Raw genomic sequence first — 15989 nt, forward strand, 5'->3', positions numbered from 1 at the left:
ATAGATAAATAGATAGAAAGTCATGACAGGTACAAACTGTTATTCGGTACAGACCACAGTTTGGTTCAACACATATCACAAAAATTATGGTTGAGCATAAGAAAAAAGTCTAACAAACATGATAAAGTCCAAATCAAACTGAGTCTTCCTTCTTGTTCTTCTCCTTCTCATGCTCCCTCTGAATCAAATCAAGCCTTCCATTATTTGTTTCCAGAGAGGTAAAGAATTCTCGAAATTCAGGATTGGCAAGTGCAGACCAAGCCGTATACATTAGAGCAGTTCCTTCCTCCACACCACATTCTTTCACCATCTTCACAGCCTCTGCAATGGAAGGAATTTGGTTGATGGTAGGAGCAGATGATACTTCAACACTTGTCGAGATCCTCTCTGCTGCGTTTTCTATCTTCAAACAAGTGTTCTTGTACATACGAAAGAATGGACTCTTCTCTTCCTTCTCTTCAGCAGCAGTGGAGGTCCCCTTGCGTTTTCTTTTGCCTTGGTTGACTGTCTTTTCCTTCTCTTTTGTAGGTTTTGGTACCTCAGCCACATCCTCATCACTTGTATCATCGGAGGATATATCTCCAGGACAGGTTGCAGTAGACCCATCAACATGTGCCTTGCCAAAAATGACATGCATATCTTCAAGAAACTTTGGTCCATGCTTTCGAAACTTCACATGACTGCATTTGATTCCTTTCTCAGGATTGTTGCATCTCTGAAATTAAAAGGAAAAATTAGAAAGGCGCCGCAAAAACAAACAAATGACAAAATATTTACAATGGCAGTACAATGCTTACAGCAAGGTGTTCATCCCACCATTCCTTCGGGCAGTCAACAGTTTTGTTCTCTGCATCCCATCCAAGCCCAGTGGCAAAATTCTTGAACTCCATAAACATTGTATATTCCTTCTTCAAGATATCTAACTTGTTCTTCAATTGTTTTTTTGTTCGTTTATCACCGGATTTATCTCCAAACTTGGAAACAACGTTCTTCCAACCAGTAGCAGTGAAAATTCCCATCGGCCTATTGCCAGCATCTATTTCCTCTTTGCAGGCGTCAAACAAATTTCTCAAAAAACGATCACTCCAGTCTGCCTTGTCACCCATACTTGAACCAAACAAAAAAATTTCAATCTAAAATTAGGACAATATCGGATGCATATACAAATCAGTTTTCCAAATCTATTTGAAATTCACTCAAAGATCTATTCAAACACTAATGGAACCCACTAATGAACTATCAAGCTCCATCTCCTTTTACTGAAGCAAATCTTGAAGTTTTTTGGGCTTCAAACATCATAGCTAAACAGGACAGAGGAGATTGGACATCACAATCAAAAGGGCAGAGGAAATCGGACATACCTTGCGACCTAGCGACCTGGAGCCCTTGGGGAGGCGGTCGTCGTCGGGCAGAGATGCGGCCGCCGCGTCGGAGTAGCTTCGGTCGCGGCCGCGTCGGAGGAGCTTCGGCCGCCGCGTCGGAGTAGCTTCAGGCGGAGATGCAGCCGCCGAGTGGAGATGCAGCCTAGGTCGCGACTGGAGATGCAGCCGGCCTTCGTCGAGCAGCCGCGGTCGCGGGTGGGGAGGCGGCCGTCGTCGAGCCTCAGGCAACGGTGGCGGCGGAGGAACCCTAGCCAGTCGCGGCCATGCGCGCGCGTCGGGTGGGTCGCGACTGGAGATGCAGCCTGCGATGCGGCCGGCCTTCGTCGAGCAGCTGCGGTCGCGGTTGGGGAGGCGGCGGCCGTCGAGCCAACGGTGGCGGCGGAGGAACCCTAGCCAGTCGCGGACATGCGCACGCGTCGCGTGGGTCGCGAGTGGAGATGGCGTCGGGCGGAACGGATGCGGAATAGGGGAATAGAAGGCACCGAAAAGTTTTTTTCCTTTTCATAACCGGTGGCAGTGGGTAATTTTCTCCAACTTGGTCATTCAAAAGCCGATGAAAGCAAGGGGGGAGCTGCTTTTGAAATTGTACTGCAGTAAAAGTTGCTTTTGGATAAAAGCTGCTGTAGCTTTTGGACCCTTTGGTTGGCTTTTGGCTTTTGCAGAAGCAAAAGCAGGTTCAAAAGTCTAACCAAAGGGAGCCTTAGTGAGCCCTCGAACCCTAAGGAGAGGTCATGGGCATGCACAGGCTCTGCCTGACCCTTGACCAAAGGGTACGCTTGCAGGGATATGCGCAAGCGTACCCTATGGATATAGCCCCTGAGCCTCCAATCGACCCTAGAGATGTCAATTGAGGCATCTGTGAGTCTTTCTTCCAGGGACTTAACTTCCTATGTTTGACTCTCGTCATAAAGCCTTAGGCACACGATGATGGTGGCAAAATGACAACACTGTTTAGTGGTTGCTTGAAGCAGTAGTAGTTCCAATGACATGAGCATCCTTGTTTAGATTTCGACAATGTTTTAGGGCTAAAAGGACAACAACATACATGCGGGATCAGATGTTGATATAAAATTTAAATTTTATAAAAGCGGCAAGGAACTGAATAGTTTGCAAGAGACTTGAATATATAGTGAGGTTATCAAGGAACTAAGCTTACCTAAGAGGCCAATTGAACGCAAGTATGATTTGGACTTAGCAAAAAATGCATAGCCTAAATTCAGAAATATCTCCAAGCTTCTAGAAATTTTGAGAAAAAAAATTAGAGACAGATTGGGAGATGAAAACTAAATAATATATTTAGAGCTCCCTAAAATCTAGCTGAAGATTCCAAAATTTAGGTTTAACTCTATAAATAGGGGAAAATCTCCAAAAAAAATGATAAAATTCCCAAAACATTATATTCAGTGTCTAAATACATCTATATCTCTTATATAGATAAACCCCACTAGCTAATTCTCTTGACATGCAAAGCATCCATATCATCATCCACTAGAGCATCCCACTAACTAATTCTCTTGCCATGCAAAGCATCATCCACTAGAGCACCCCACTAACTAATTCTCTTGCCATGCAAAGCGTCCACATCAACACGCACTAAATCATCCCACTAATACATTACCCCGCCATGCAAAGTGTTCACATCATTATCCACTAATAAATCAAACTAACACATAGCATTTATCATGTATTTATGTTATTCACATTAGTAAACCACATCATTTTCTAACATATATTTAGTTGTCCATGCTAGAATACTAAAAATCATCCACTAACATATATTATGATAATATAATTTTACCGGTAATTCTCGCAGCAACGCGCGGGGCATTCTCCTAGTTTTAAAAGATTTCCACTACCAAATTATGAGATACAACTAGTATAAATGCAACTTATATTAATGTTGAATGCATTCACGCTAAATGCATCCATGCTGATGAATCTCGTGTTTTAGTTGTGGAAATTTTTTAAAACATGTTTAGACTTGATCAGAAAGTTTTGGGGATTTTTCAAGATTTTCTAGATGTTTTTCTATTTTTGTAGAGCAAAATATAATTTCTTGAAGCTTCTATATATACTTTCACGAGCTATAAATGTGTCAATTAGGTCTATTACATCCTAGTTTACATTGGGTATTTTTTTATTGGAATTTATAGGATTAGAGATATTTTTCATGGTTTAAAACTTTATCATGTGTTTGCTGAAATTTTAATGGGTAAAGTCATTTTTCAACCTTCAACTTACACGAGAGTTCTAAACTATTAAACCAGGTACTGGAAACCCTGCAACTGTCATACTGAAATAACTTAGGTCATTTAGCTAGTCTTAAAGGTGGTTTTCTATTTTCTAAAATAATAATAAAAATGTTATTTTTAATCTAAAAAATCATAAATTATTTATTTTGAATCAAAAACTTGTGAAACTGATATCATTTTTCTCTTAAAACTCATTAACTTATTTTCCCCCTAAGAATCTAGCCTTGAACCAGCCCAGCCTAGTTTAGGGTGTTAAAATGTTTTTTTTTCGAAAGTAGCCTAGTTTGTTACTAGCCCAGCCAAGTTTCCTTTTGAAGTGAGCAGCCCAGCCAAGTTTTTTCTTTTGACAAAAGCAGCCCAGCCAAGTTTGTTACAGTACATTTGTTTCAAGCCGAATAATCCTTTCTCGTGTGCCGGTGTCCGGGCCTCTGGATTGATCAGCGCGCGTATTCAATCCTCCTCAGAACGCGTTCTTGGTCCAATGAAAATCCAGTCCACGTCGGTCCCAGCCGCTTGTTCTCTTTTGTGCTGCGTCGACGACGTCCCCCGTTGGGCCCGCTCGCCCCCTTTTGACCTGTGAGGTAGGAGCTGCACATCTTCCTCGTCCCACCTAAGCATGGTGATATGATGTTCTAGATACATATCTTATAGTTTTTCTTTAGTCTAATTTAATAAACTAAATTTGATAATTTTTTTTCTTCTAATTTTCTTTCATTTAGCTCATTAAATTACACTAGACATTTGAAACACCGTCCTCATCTTTAGCCCCACCAGCCCACTAGCTCGCACGCGCATCGGACATGGACGCAGCATCGAGGTAGCCAGCTTAGCTAGCGGGGTGCCGCCGTGCGACTGCGAGGAAACAACAAAATGGTAGACCTCAATACGCTATACAATCTTGTTGTTGATAATTTTTTTTGAAACTATTTATAGAGTAAAAAAGTATGTTTTAGGTTCTTAGATTTTGAAATTTAAAAATTACAATTTTCAAACAACCATAGATGTTGACATGGACCATAAAAAAGTTGTACTAGCTCTCAATGTGACATACAACTTCGTAATTGACAAGTTTTTTTTATTTGAAGCCATTTGGAGTCCCAAATATTTGTTTTAATTTCTTAGTTTCTGAAATTTAAATTTTTTAGTTTACAAACAACCTTAAATGTTCACATGGTCATTACAAAAAGTTGTAGTGGACGATGCAATGTACAAATGTGGATTTGACAAGTTTTTTTTTTATTTTGAGACGTTTAGGGTCTCAAGCATTTGTCTTACGTTCTTGAAATTTTCAAACAATCTCACATGGAGATACGCACTATACTAAAGTTGTAGTTCTCAACAAGATATAAAAAATTAGTTTGAAGCTTTTGTCATAATTGAGATCATTTAGTGATCAAAATGTTCAATAAAAGAGGTGTAGTGCAATGGCAGAGGAGGGATTGCAAGAGAGTTGAGGCCTTGAGGGTCTCTTACAACATCTGTTTCTCAACAAATAACATTTATAGAGTGTCAATTTTTTATACTACTGATGAGTAAAATTTTGTGTTGCGCACATCGTCTTCAATGGGTTATCAAGCAAGACACATTAATTTATACTAACTTAGGAAATTGAGCCCTACATCCAGTGTCAGTGAGGAAATGAAATTTTGTGTCCTGGTTGCTTGGAGTTTGTGTATCAGGTGTGTTACAGAGGGTAGAATATGTCTCTCCTGAATTCGCAAGAGCAAACTCGGTCGGTTTAACCCCCAAGCCTCGGCTTGCGAAGGGTTAGCTCAATGATTTTTTGGGCCCATGTGATGAAAGTCTGATTGACTTCCATGTGAGATTGCCTTTATTGGTGATGGCATTGGCTACCCTGAGGGGGCACCAGCTACAATATGGTATGGAACGATGTGGTTGTTGTATGTGGCATTATGGCGGGTGTGTTTGGACCATAGACGTGTGTAGGGTTAGGACAAATCGATCGCTTCGTCGAGCTAGGGTATCAAGGGCACCTCCCTGCGCATGGCTCAAGGCAATCCAAATGTGCACTCGAGATACACCTTATATCAACTAATCTAAACCACCGGATCATCCCCTTGCCTGGCCTAGCTCCTCTATAAATTGGGTTTTTTATGTTGATGTTCATCAACCAACCCCATACTTCTTATAGCAATGTGCTCTCATATAAATGAATTCATGGTTGATTTGAAGTAATAAAAATCTTGCTGAAGTCATCTCTTGTGTCCCCTTTTGAATCCTTTGTTTTTTTATGAATTTTTGTCATCTTTTTTCTTGGTGATTTTTAGAGCCCACGGGGATTAATCTGAGTTCCTAAACGGTTTTGAGGGGTTCCATGAAGCTAGCCTTTGTACATGGGTACATAATGGGATTAAAGTCAGCACCAATCTCCCATATGACGAGCATCCAAAATCTCTTGTTTTCTTATCCAAAAAGCCTTATTTTAGTGACTTAATTTGCAACAGGTTTTTCATGAGCGCCTTGAAATTACATTCTTTTTTAGTTTTCTTACCAAAAACTCAACTTGAGAGAGAAAATTCAAAATTCATGGAGAAACTCTAATATTTTTGGCATGATCTTTTGGGCGTACCTTCCTTATAGGGGTAGGGAAAGCTATGTGCAAAATTTCATGAATTTCGAAGTTCATTTGCTTGAATTTTGTCTTTTTCTCCAAAACTTTAAAATTTGCCAAAACCGGCTTGGGTAGGTTTGGAAATAGGCTTGGCCAGGTTTTCCAACGAAAATAGTTTTAGGATTTATTTGTTTGAGCTGTAGCTCTTGGCTTTTGCCTCAAAAGTGGATTTCTGCCTTCTGGCTTCTCGCCGTTAATTTTTGTTACAATTTTTTTAGCATACCAAAGTCAGAAAAGTTCTATTTTTTCAGATAAAGGAAATTATATTTCCAGATTCAGTCATCTTCTTTCAAGAATGCATCAAGCCAAATTATTACAATAGGAGAAACTAAATAAAAAAACTAACGAAAGAAAAATACATCCCAAACAAGAAACTCGAGTAGTCCTACATGACTTCGTGATGTCAACTTCACAAGAATATGACCACCAACGTTGAGACAATGCCACCAAAACACGTTTGTCAGACCTAGTAAGGGTGCTGAAAGATTGTTGGACACCGATCATCATTGAAGACATCGGATGTTGTATCCTGGCAACAACACGAAGCACCTGGTGTGTATGCAAGGGAGCCACCATCTCGTTATCGGCACCTAAGCCAACAACCCAAAAGATCTTCCAAGAGCGATGTCTCCAATGAGAAAAATGACATCCGCAGATGCCATCATCGCCCCCACCACAAAATTGGAGATAGGTTTTCACCCGGAGAGATCCTCGTGAAGGACAAGATGACGCCTCCAGCAAGGAAAGTGGCGCCCATAGGTGTCACTGCCGTCGAAACTTGGTATAACTGCCATTGCCCATCAATTGCCGAACTGTTACGTCATTGAATGTCGTCTCTATCTTGATCTGGCCGTCATCGTACACACCAAGGCCGGCTGCCACTATTGAAGTAAAGCTGCCGATGCCTAGACACGCGATGGCTCTGGCTCCACCACACCCGTCTTCGATGGTAGCGCGGTGAGACGCCGCCTAAGTCGACGCGGGGGCTGATCTGATATTTCGGACTCCATCAAATCAGGTCGCGGAGGGCCAATCGGATGAGCTGTATTACTTTATTTTCTTGGAAGTCAGTTTTCTAACTTTTGAAAAGCCAACTCAACAGTTAGATTGTTTGTTTTAGCTTCTGGCTTCTAGAATCCAACAAAAAGCTCTGGCCCCGATTTTGAATACCCGCTTAGCCAACTTTTCTTTTCTATTCTCGTTCTTAAGGTTACACTGTCTATATGATCTTACCCAAAACTAAAAGAGAGAATTGGATTGAAGTGGCCCATGTGATCCTTCATCCCGCGATGTCGATCTCGATCAGACATTGCGCGCGCGCCGGACGCTGGAGGGCGAAGAAACACTGACGTGGCCGTGGGTGGTGGGCTGGCAAAGTCCTGGTACGCACGTGGCCGGCATGGGAAGAAAAAGGAGATGGATAGGGCTTCTTCCTGCCTCCTTCTTCCTCCGAGTGATGGAGCGAGCAATCAGTATCATCAGTGCATGCATTCGTGGACCAGTCAACGAACTTGGCTGACCACCAGCGTGCGAATTGCCATTGTTGGCCGCTGACAGACTCCTACCAGTCTGCCACCTGCATGCAGTCTGTGTTGACTGTTGAGTGTTGACTCGATCGGCCGGTTGATCGGCTGGCTCAATCTCACCTCCAGCCTGGGCGCGCCCGGCTACAGAGAAATTAATCCTCTCTAGCTCGAATGGTCAGTGCATGCTGAACACAGCTCAAACCTGAAAGCCAAAACTTGGTTATTGTCAGAGCTATACATCGATCCTTCTTCATAATAGCCTAACTTTTCTTTTGTTATTAGACACTTAGACTAGCTTCTGCATGCAGTGCAACTTAATTAGTATCCGACCTAGACGTCTAAAGTTTGGACCATGACTGTACAGTTTGATCAAAGAAGAATTGTTAATCGCTTATATTCCATGCATGTCTGTATTGAAGTTCAAGTGAATTCAGCGCCCCTTTTTCACTAGCTTCCGTGTTGCTTAGCTTTTTACTGAATTATATTGACTGGTGTGTATGCAATTAATTACATAGCTAGTGAAAAGCACTTCATATTTCTAGCACTTCATGAGAACTGTACAGCCTTTCGGCAGTTGGATAGGCGGCAGCCTTTTTTCCCCTTTTTTTCTACCACCTCTCCTCCTATATGTCTGGCTACTATGAATGAATACATGTATTGACGACTCTGCAGTAGCCGCCTAGCTAGTGAAAGTGCAAAAATGTCAATATCTTCGCTTTTGATTAATAAAACTGACGTTTACCTGATAGCAACATCATAGTACTGGCGCCCTCACAAAAGTAACCCGGGACGACACGGGAAGGAAAAACACTCATGCTAAAAACACCTCCTCTTAATGAAATAGTTCCATGCCAAATGATGTTACGGTTGCGAGAAACTCACGGTAGAACGCATTTCTCACACTTTGTCTTCTTTAATTTAGTTGCCTCTTTTAGTTTTATAATCTCTGTTTTTAGTAGTTGGCTCTCGCATTGGATGCTTTGCCGCTATCGTTTTCTCCCTTGGCGGATACTTAGCCGTCGTTGGATTCTTTGGAGGATACTTTGCTGCCGATACGTTGGTCTCTTCTCTGGCAGATACTTTTCTGTTGAGAGTGTCGTGGCCCTTCTTCGCTACAGATACTTTGCCTTGGTGGACGTCTTAGCTTCTTCCCTTTAGGATGCTTGGCCACCAGTGGAATTTTTTGCGGATGCTTTGTCACCACTTGCTCTTTGGTCCTCTCTTTGATATATGCTTTGTTGCATGCTAAGAGCATGCTAGCCTACTTCTTGGTGGATATTTAGTTGTCATGGCTTCGTTGGCTTATGCTTTGCCGTTGTTACTACTAGATGCTCGTTTGTCTTCTCTAGGTGGATACTTTGTCACCAAGACATTGTCTATCTTGTAGGTTACCATTGGGTTGCTGTATCCTTTTTTTGCAGGCTCTGGTAGGCTTTAGGTGTTGAAGGCGAACACTATTTCTTTTCTTCTTTTTCTTGTTCTTAAGTTTTATTCTAGATCACTCATCACTAGCTTGATGGTTTGTAATTTGCGCTAAGATAGCGCTATGAGAGCTATCTTGTAGCTGCATCGTGTAATCAAACACATGTCATATTCTTCAATCATGAAAATATAATGTTATTTACTTCTGCCGAGAACAAATATAAGCATGCCTAGATTTGTCTTAAGTCAAATTAAACATGCATACATATAAGCATTCATACTAGATTTAAAGGAATATGCATCATAACTCTCCCTAATCCTAACTCCCAAGGCAAACAGAGAACACACTCTGTATTCCTGAATTGGAGAAGAAGCCTTCCAACGGTAAAGTTCGGAATGGCCTAGATCGGGAGCTCGAAATTATCACAAACAACCCTACCTATTTTCACTTTTCAGCATATAACATGTATATATAGGCAATTATTTGCATAATAAATGTGCTAATTGGCCACATATCACAAATAAATTATCCATCTTATTAAAAGAGCTCGAATAAAATGCTAATCCAGTACGTGTCATCTAATGGATGGCTGCACGCACATGGCATGCAACTAATTAAACCTATGGAGCATGGAGATCCATATATATGTCAATGCATGATTGCACGTACATATAATATTGGCAATATTATATGTTTATCAGCTTCAGTTGGGATCGGAGGCCAGTCTCTATACCACGCTTTCGCAAGCTCAGTGATGAGGACATACATCTAGGCGAAGAATTAATTAATGGAGAAGAAATTCAGTTGCTCGGAAACCGCTTTCGCGATCTCGATCGCTTTTCTCTCATGCCCAAGCAGTGGAGCTGCCGACTAGCTCATATACAATATTACTTACCGCACTTATATTATATATTGTTTTTTGCGAGTGTGATTATATATTATTTTTTGAAGGAAATTATATTATATATTGTTGGAGAGACTTGGAGTAGTTGGACCATATCTCGTGGCGCTAGCTAGCTTGCTAGCCTAGTAGGTTCATTTCATTCTTCCATTCTCCCTGATTAAGCTATAGTAAAAAAAAGAGTTGGCCGGTCAGCTTATGTCCTTTAGAATTTTGGTCATATTACGGTTGCAGGTTTGATTTGCATAATAATAATGCACACATATTCATACGAGTTTGTTTGCTTATGTTATAAGCCATATTTTGTCTGTCAGCCAACAGTGTTTTTGTCTCATAATAAATCAGCGAACAGTGTTTTTGTTCATGCGAGCACTAGCCCACAGTATGTCAAACATGGGCAGCGATCCCCTGCTTGCAGCATGCACTCATCCTCATCAGGTTTTGTTTGGATGTTGTCGGATTGATTTAAATCCATGTGTATTGGTGTGGATTGAGGTGGAATTTAGTTCAAATTTCACTTCAATCCACCTTAATACATGTGGATTGATGTGAATCCGACTACATCCAAACAAAGCCTCATGTGTGTCCATGCATAATCCTATGCATGACAGTACTTTGGTGGTATCGAAATTTTTGTTTGCTTTGACCTGTTTGACCCGCCGGGATACATCCATGCATGTTGTGGCTGCAGAGAGGAAGCGTGTCTGTGTCTCTGCATACGTACTGTAGCAGAGTTGCAGCTGACAGCTACTACACTACAACTCTACAAGGACATTTGCGAGCTTTCAGAGCCCAGGGAGGATATGATCGAACATCAAAGTTGAACGGCGAGTAGTCAAACTAGCTTGCTGATAACTGATCGAGGATCACTGTCAACATTCTAGCTTCCCATGAAATATGTATATACATACATCAGAATTGACGAATTGAAGTTTCTGTGGACTGAATTGTCTTCTCTAGTCTAAGCTAACAATCTATCATCGTTGCCAGCAAAAATTAACTGTGGGCTGAATAACATGGATAAGAATTTGACTATTGTTTTCTCTGCCTCTCCAGTCTCCACTAGTTGGTCCCAATTAATTTCTGAATTTAACGCGTCCTTGTTTTGAAATTTGAGCCAATTAACTCTAATAATATTGTGTTGGTTGTAGACTCTTCAATCAGGTTTGATTTATTCGTAGCCTTGTGCATATGAATGTTGAACTTGCAGAAACTAACGCCTCTTTCAGCCGCTAGAACATTGCTGACGTGCGATTTTCACAGACATGTAGACAAACATATCTTTCATTCTATATTTTTTTTCAGATTTCTGACAAACTTGTAAATTTTATTACCTTCGAAAAGATTTCAGACTCTTCTTTTTTCCCTAGGGAGACTAGAGAAAGCCAGAAAGGGATTGGAACACAGCTGATAGATTGAGGCATTCAGCGCTGCTGTTTCCACTCTCTCTCTCTCTCTCTCTCTCTCTCTCTCTCTGAGGACAAGTCATGCATGTTAGATTGATCCAATTGAGCCAAGGATGTGACTTGTATTCATTTTCCCTTAAAAAACAATCTTATATGGTAGGTAAAATGGTCTATATGCATGCTGTGTTGTCTTGCTAGGATGTGTGTGTGCAGCAGTTGTTTTTTTTTTTTGAAAAAGTGTGCAACAGCAGTTGTTTAAAGTCATCTAGAAGCGAAATTGTCCATCTTTGTCATTCAGGTGGGATGACACATTTTGCTTAAATAACAATTAGTCTATGGGATAATTAACACATTTCAACCTAATATCATATAATATAATACCCATCTTTCTTTCTTCTTTAGAAATCTTTACAAACAGAGGTCTTGTTTAGTTCGCAAAAATTTTCAAGATTTTCCGTCATATCGAATCTTTGGTCGCATGCATGGAGCATTAAATATAGACGAAAATAAAAACTAATTACACAGTTTACTTGTAATCTGTGAGATGAATCTTTTGAACCTAGTTACTCAGTGATTGGACAATATTTGTCAAATAAAAACGAAAATGCTACAGTAGCAAAAAAACCAAAATTTTTGTGAACTAAACAAGGCCAGTAGGGTATCTTTGGCTCGTAGCCACACTTTGCCACAACTCAACAGCGGCGCGCTGAAACTGTGCTTGGATACTACCGCGTGTTGGAGTTGGACCTGCGGTACGCCGGTACCGCTCCCTGTGTAGTTTTGCGCCAACTTCCGCTAAAATTTTGGCGCTGGTTTCTTGCACCTGATAATTTGGTGGCGCTACAACTACATGCATGCGTGCTAAGGCTATAAGGAAACAGGCCCTTATATATTGTGCGCAATCCATAGAGACCGAACCAAATATCTCAAAAATAAAGAAATCATCATAGGTGTCTTGCTCTCAATAAACAATATGCCATCTATCACTAAAAAAATATCATCTCTAAATCCTGTAATAAATTTGTAAAAATATGATCACCATGTCAAGTTGAGAATTTAAACGCTAATGTGCACCAAAGGAAAAATATGTTAGAGCATCTCCAAGAACTTGGCTAAATTTAGTAGTCAAATTCTAATGTTTAGCCATTTTGTAAAATAGATAACTTCTTAAAAAATAAGAGGTTCACAACAGTCTTGCTATCAGATAGCTAGTGTCAGTGGTTTGCTATATATGGCCAGCGAAAATCAAGGGATAGCAAACTTTCTATTTTACAAAACCAAATAGCACATCTGTTGGAGCCTCTTTTTCTACTATAGAAGTTCTAAAAGGCCTCCATAATAAGAATAGCAAAGCTGTTGGAGTTGCTCTTAGTCGTTGGCATCATTCGTTCTTATGTTGCACTTTTAGCTGCTCCGTGATTTATATCTTTTCTTAATGGTAGCAACAAATTAAACAAAAGATGTAATTTTTTTCTTAGCAAGGCAATAAATAGTACATATTGCTGTTGAACCACCTTACAGCTAGCGCAGCACGGTTAATAATTAGCAAGCATATGCAGGTTTAATTTTATTTGTTGATGCAGACAATACATATGCATGCAGCTAGCATATACTATAACCAATTGCAAAACTATTTTCTACAGTACAATTTATAAATCACAATATGCCCCTAATAATGCAGTTGCAAAATAGCTCGAACTAGTATCGCACAGTTAATAATAATATATAATACATGAAATGAAATTGAAGAATGTACAGCTTTTGATTTATTCCAAATTTGTACACTAATACAAGGACCTACATCACCCAATGCATATATTTTCCACTTTGGAGATATATGTCTCTCTAAAGGACATGAGCTAGAACGTGTTACAATCTTTTTCTGTTTGAAACATGAAAGAATTTGTACATGTACTAAGTAAAACGATTTAGAGCGACAAATTAAACTTGAAGGAAAATCAAAATGTGTGCTCTTTTGGCTACAAATGTCAATGTAATGTACATGATGTAGTAGTCTATTGCATTGTGTGTATATATCAGCAAGGGTAAGAATCCCGCATGTATGTTTGGAGGCATGGCGAGTCCTTCCAAACCCTAGCGTGTGTCTTTAGTATCTCCTTTGCCCTGAGACCAGCCCTCTCGCCGGCATTGACCTGCAACACCAGCAGAAGTTTTGCCACCACGCCGACGGCGAGCATCTCCTGCAGCACTGAGGGCGTCGGCGAGTGCCTGGCCACGGCGTGGAGCGCGCGCACGGCGCTCTCGGTGGCGGCTGTGGACACCCGCATGACCTTCTTGGACACGACGGCCAGCCCCGCCGGGTGCGCGACCAGCTCCGACCGGCCCTCCGCGCAGCCGCAGAGGTGGTCGATGGCCACGACGGCTAGCTCCGTGACGCGGCGGCCGCCCGCGTCGAGGAGCAGCTCGACCAGCGCGGCCATGGCGCCGGCCTCGACGGCCTTGACGCGGTTCCGACCCCACGGGCAGAGGCGGCACAGCACGTGCAGCGCCGCCCGGACAGCCTTGGAGGACACCCGATCCGAGACCACGCGCACCACCTCCTGCACCAGGTCGGCGCTCACCGTCGTGAGCCGCGCCGGCGTCATGACCGCCGTCATCGCCTTGAGGAGAAGGATGCCGTAGGCGCGCGACCGGTAGCTCGGGCGGCGCAGGACGCACGCCAGCGTGTCGAGGAAGTCGCCGTCCCGTTCCAAGATCTGGGCAAGGCTCCGCTCAGACGGCTTGAGCGAGTAGAGGACGCCGAGCGCGTCCTCCGCCGGCGAGCTCGTGGAGGTCGGAGAATCCAGCACGAAGTCGTCGGCGGCGTCTTGCTGGCTGCTGGCGCGCTTGGATGAGTGCTTCGCGACAAGTGAGGCGAGGAAGTCGACGGCGCCTGGCGTGGCCTCGACGCAGCGCCTGTTGCGCTCGCTCTCGGCGACGACGGCCTTGATCTCCCTGAGCGCGGCGGCCGCCTGGCGGTCCCCGCCGTGGCGTCCTTCGTCGAGGAGCGCGGCGACGCGGCACGAGTCGAGCGGCGGGCGCGGCGTGGGGAAGCGCTCGACCTGGTGCGCGGCGCACCAGGCCTGGATGAGGCGGCGCAGCGTGTGGTTGGGCGTGGCGTCCATCTCGGCGGGCGCCAGCGCGCGGCGCGTGACGGGGCAGGTGGCGTGGCCGTCGGCGAAGAGCCAGCGCTCGATGCTGGCGCGGTCGTAGGTGATGCCGGTGGCGAGCGTGACCGGGTCGCGCATCACCTCCAGCGAGATCGGGCAGAGGAAGTAATGGGGGACCTCCGCCGCCGCCGAAGACGACGAGACCTCCATGCTTCTTGCTGTGGTCACTATTGTGATGCGCGCTGCTGCTTGTTGTGCGTGTGATCGGAAGAGGGATCAGTTGAGAGCTTGCTTTGCGATGCAGAAGAGGTGGAGATGTGCAGATGATGTTGTTTTGCTGGGAATTAAACGAATGGAGGTGGGAGAGAGCGATCGAATGCGCGTTTTATAAGTGAGACGCGGGACTGTCGTAGGCGAAGGGAAGGGGAAGCGAAGAAGTCAACCCGCGGCGCCGGCGATGCGTGTGGTCACAAGTGTGATGGGTTGGTGCCGTGGCGTGCGTTAAAACAAGCAATTACTTTTATTTAATTAATCTGCAAAATTCCTTAACCTCAGCTCGCATAAGTTACCTCTCGGAGTCTCGGTCCATCTATTTTCACTCACTTTTACTCCTGAGAGATATTTTTCACGCAACTCAGTGTTCATCCATAAAACCTATTTAAGTCATCTCTTAATGCTTTTTCCTTGATGTGTTCATAGAACAACGTGAACATACGTTCCAAAAAAAAAGAACACGCGTCTCATGCCAAAAAAAAAGAGTGATCATAAGACGCTATTGATTTATTTTTCCAGCACTAAATTAACTAGTGTATTTTAATTTTAATTTCTTGAGAGGTTTACATGGATTAATTGGCAATTAACTTCATTTATCCAAGGCTAATTGGCGTAGGGATAAGGTAGGAATGTACATATATGTAAAACAGAGGAAGGAAAACTACGTGAATTCGTACGAATAGGTGTCTTGATGAACCGCACGAAAAAAACGGGAACAAGAAACATTAAGGTTGCAGTGGATGTTTTTTCCCATATGGTTTTCCTGTGAAAACAAAGACAAAGGAAATTTTCCTATGTTTTTTTCTATGGGTCATGCTAGCGCCAGGACGTCCGGCACGTGAGTGTGTCCGGACGCTGGTGCTTTAGGTAGACCCGCTCGCCCCAACATGTCAGCCCCGCTCGTTCCACATGGAAAGTTCGAACCCACCCGGCCCCCGCTCGCGCCGCACAAGAGGAGAAAGTCCTTCCTTCGAACCCGCCCTACCCCTACTCGTCTCGCACGTGGGCTAGAAGTTCCTCCGAACCCGCCCCACACACCGGCACGCACGAAATCCGCCCGCCTCCAGCCTTGCTACCCCCCAGC

General features: G+C 43.2%; 2 protein-coding genes across 2 annotated transcripts; both read right to left on the minus strand.

Annotated features, from left to right (window-relative positions):
* On the minus strand, window positions 1-1106 carry LOC8064234 (L10-interacting MYB domain-containing protein). Its single transcript, XM_002453904.2, has 2 exons — window positions 798-1106; window positions 1-715 (listed from the first exon to the last, which is right to left on the minus strand). Exons 1-2 carry the CDS (start codon window positions 1104-1106, stop codon window positions 134-136), a joined length of 891 nt encoding a protein of 296 aa, XP_002453949.1. The 3' UTR covers window positions 1-133.
* Window positions 13470-15012, minus strand: LOC8064235 (E3 ubiquitin-protein ligase PUB23). Its single transcript, XM_021460185.1, has one exon. The coding sequence runs from the start codon at window positions 14840-14842 to the stop codon at window positions 13559-13561; it is 1284 nt and encodes a 427-aa protein (XP_021315860.1). The 5' UTR covers window positions 14843-15012; the 3' UTR covers window positions 13470-13558.

Source organism: Sorghum bicolor, chromosome 4 (genome assembly GCF_000003195.3).
Source record: "Sorghum bicolor cultivar BTx623 chromosome 4, Sorghum_bicolor_NCBIv3, whole genome shotgun sequence".
NCBI lineage: Eukaryota > Viridiplantae > Streptophyta > Magnoliopsida > Poales > Poaceae > Sorghum > Sorghum bicolor.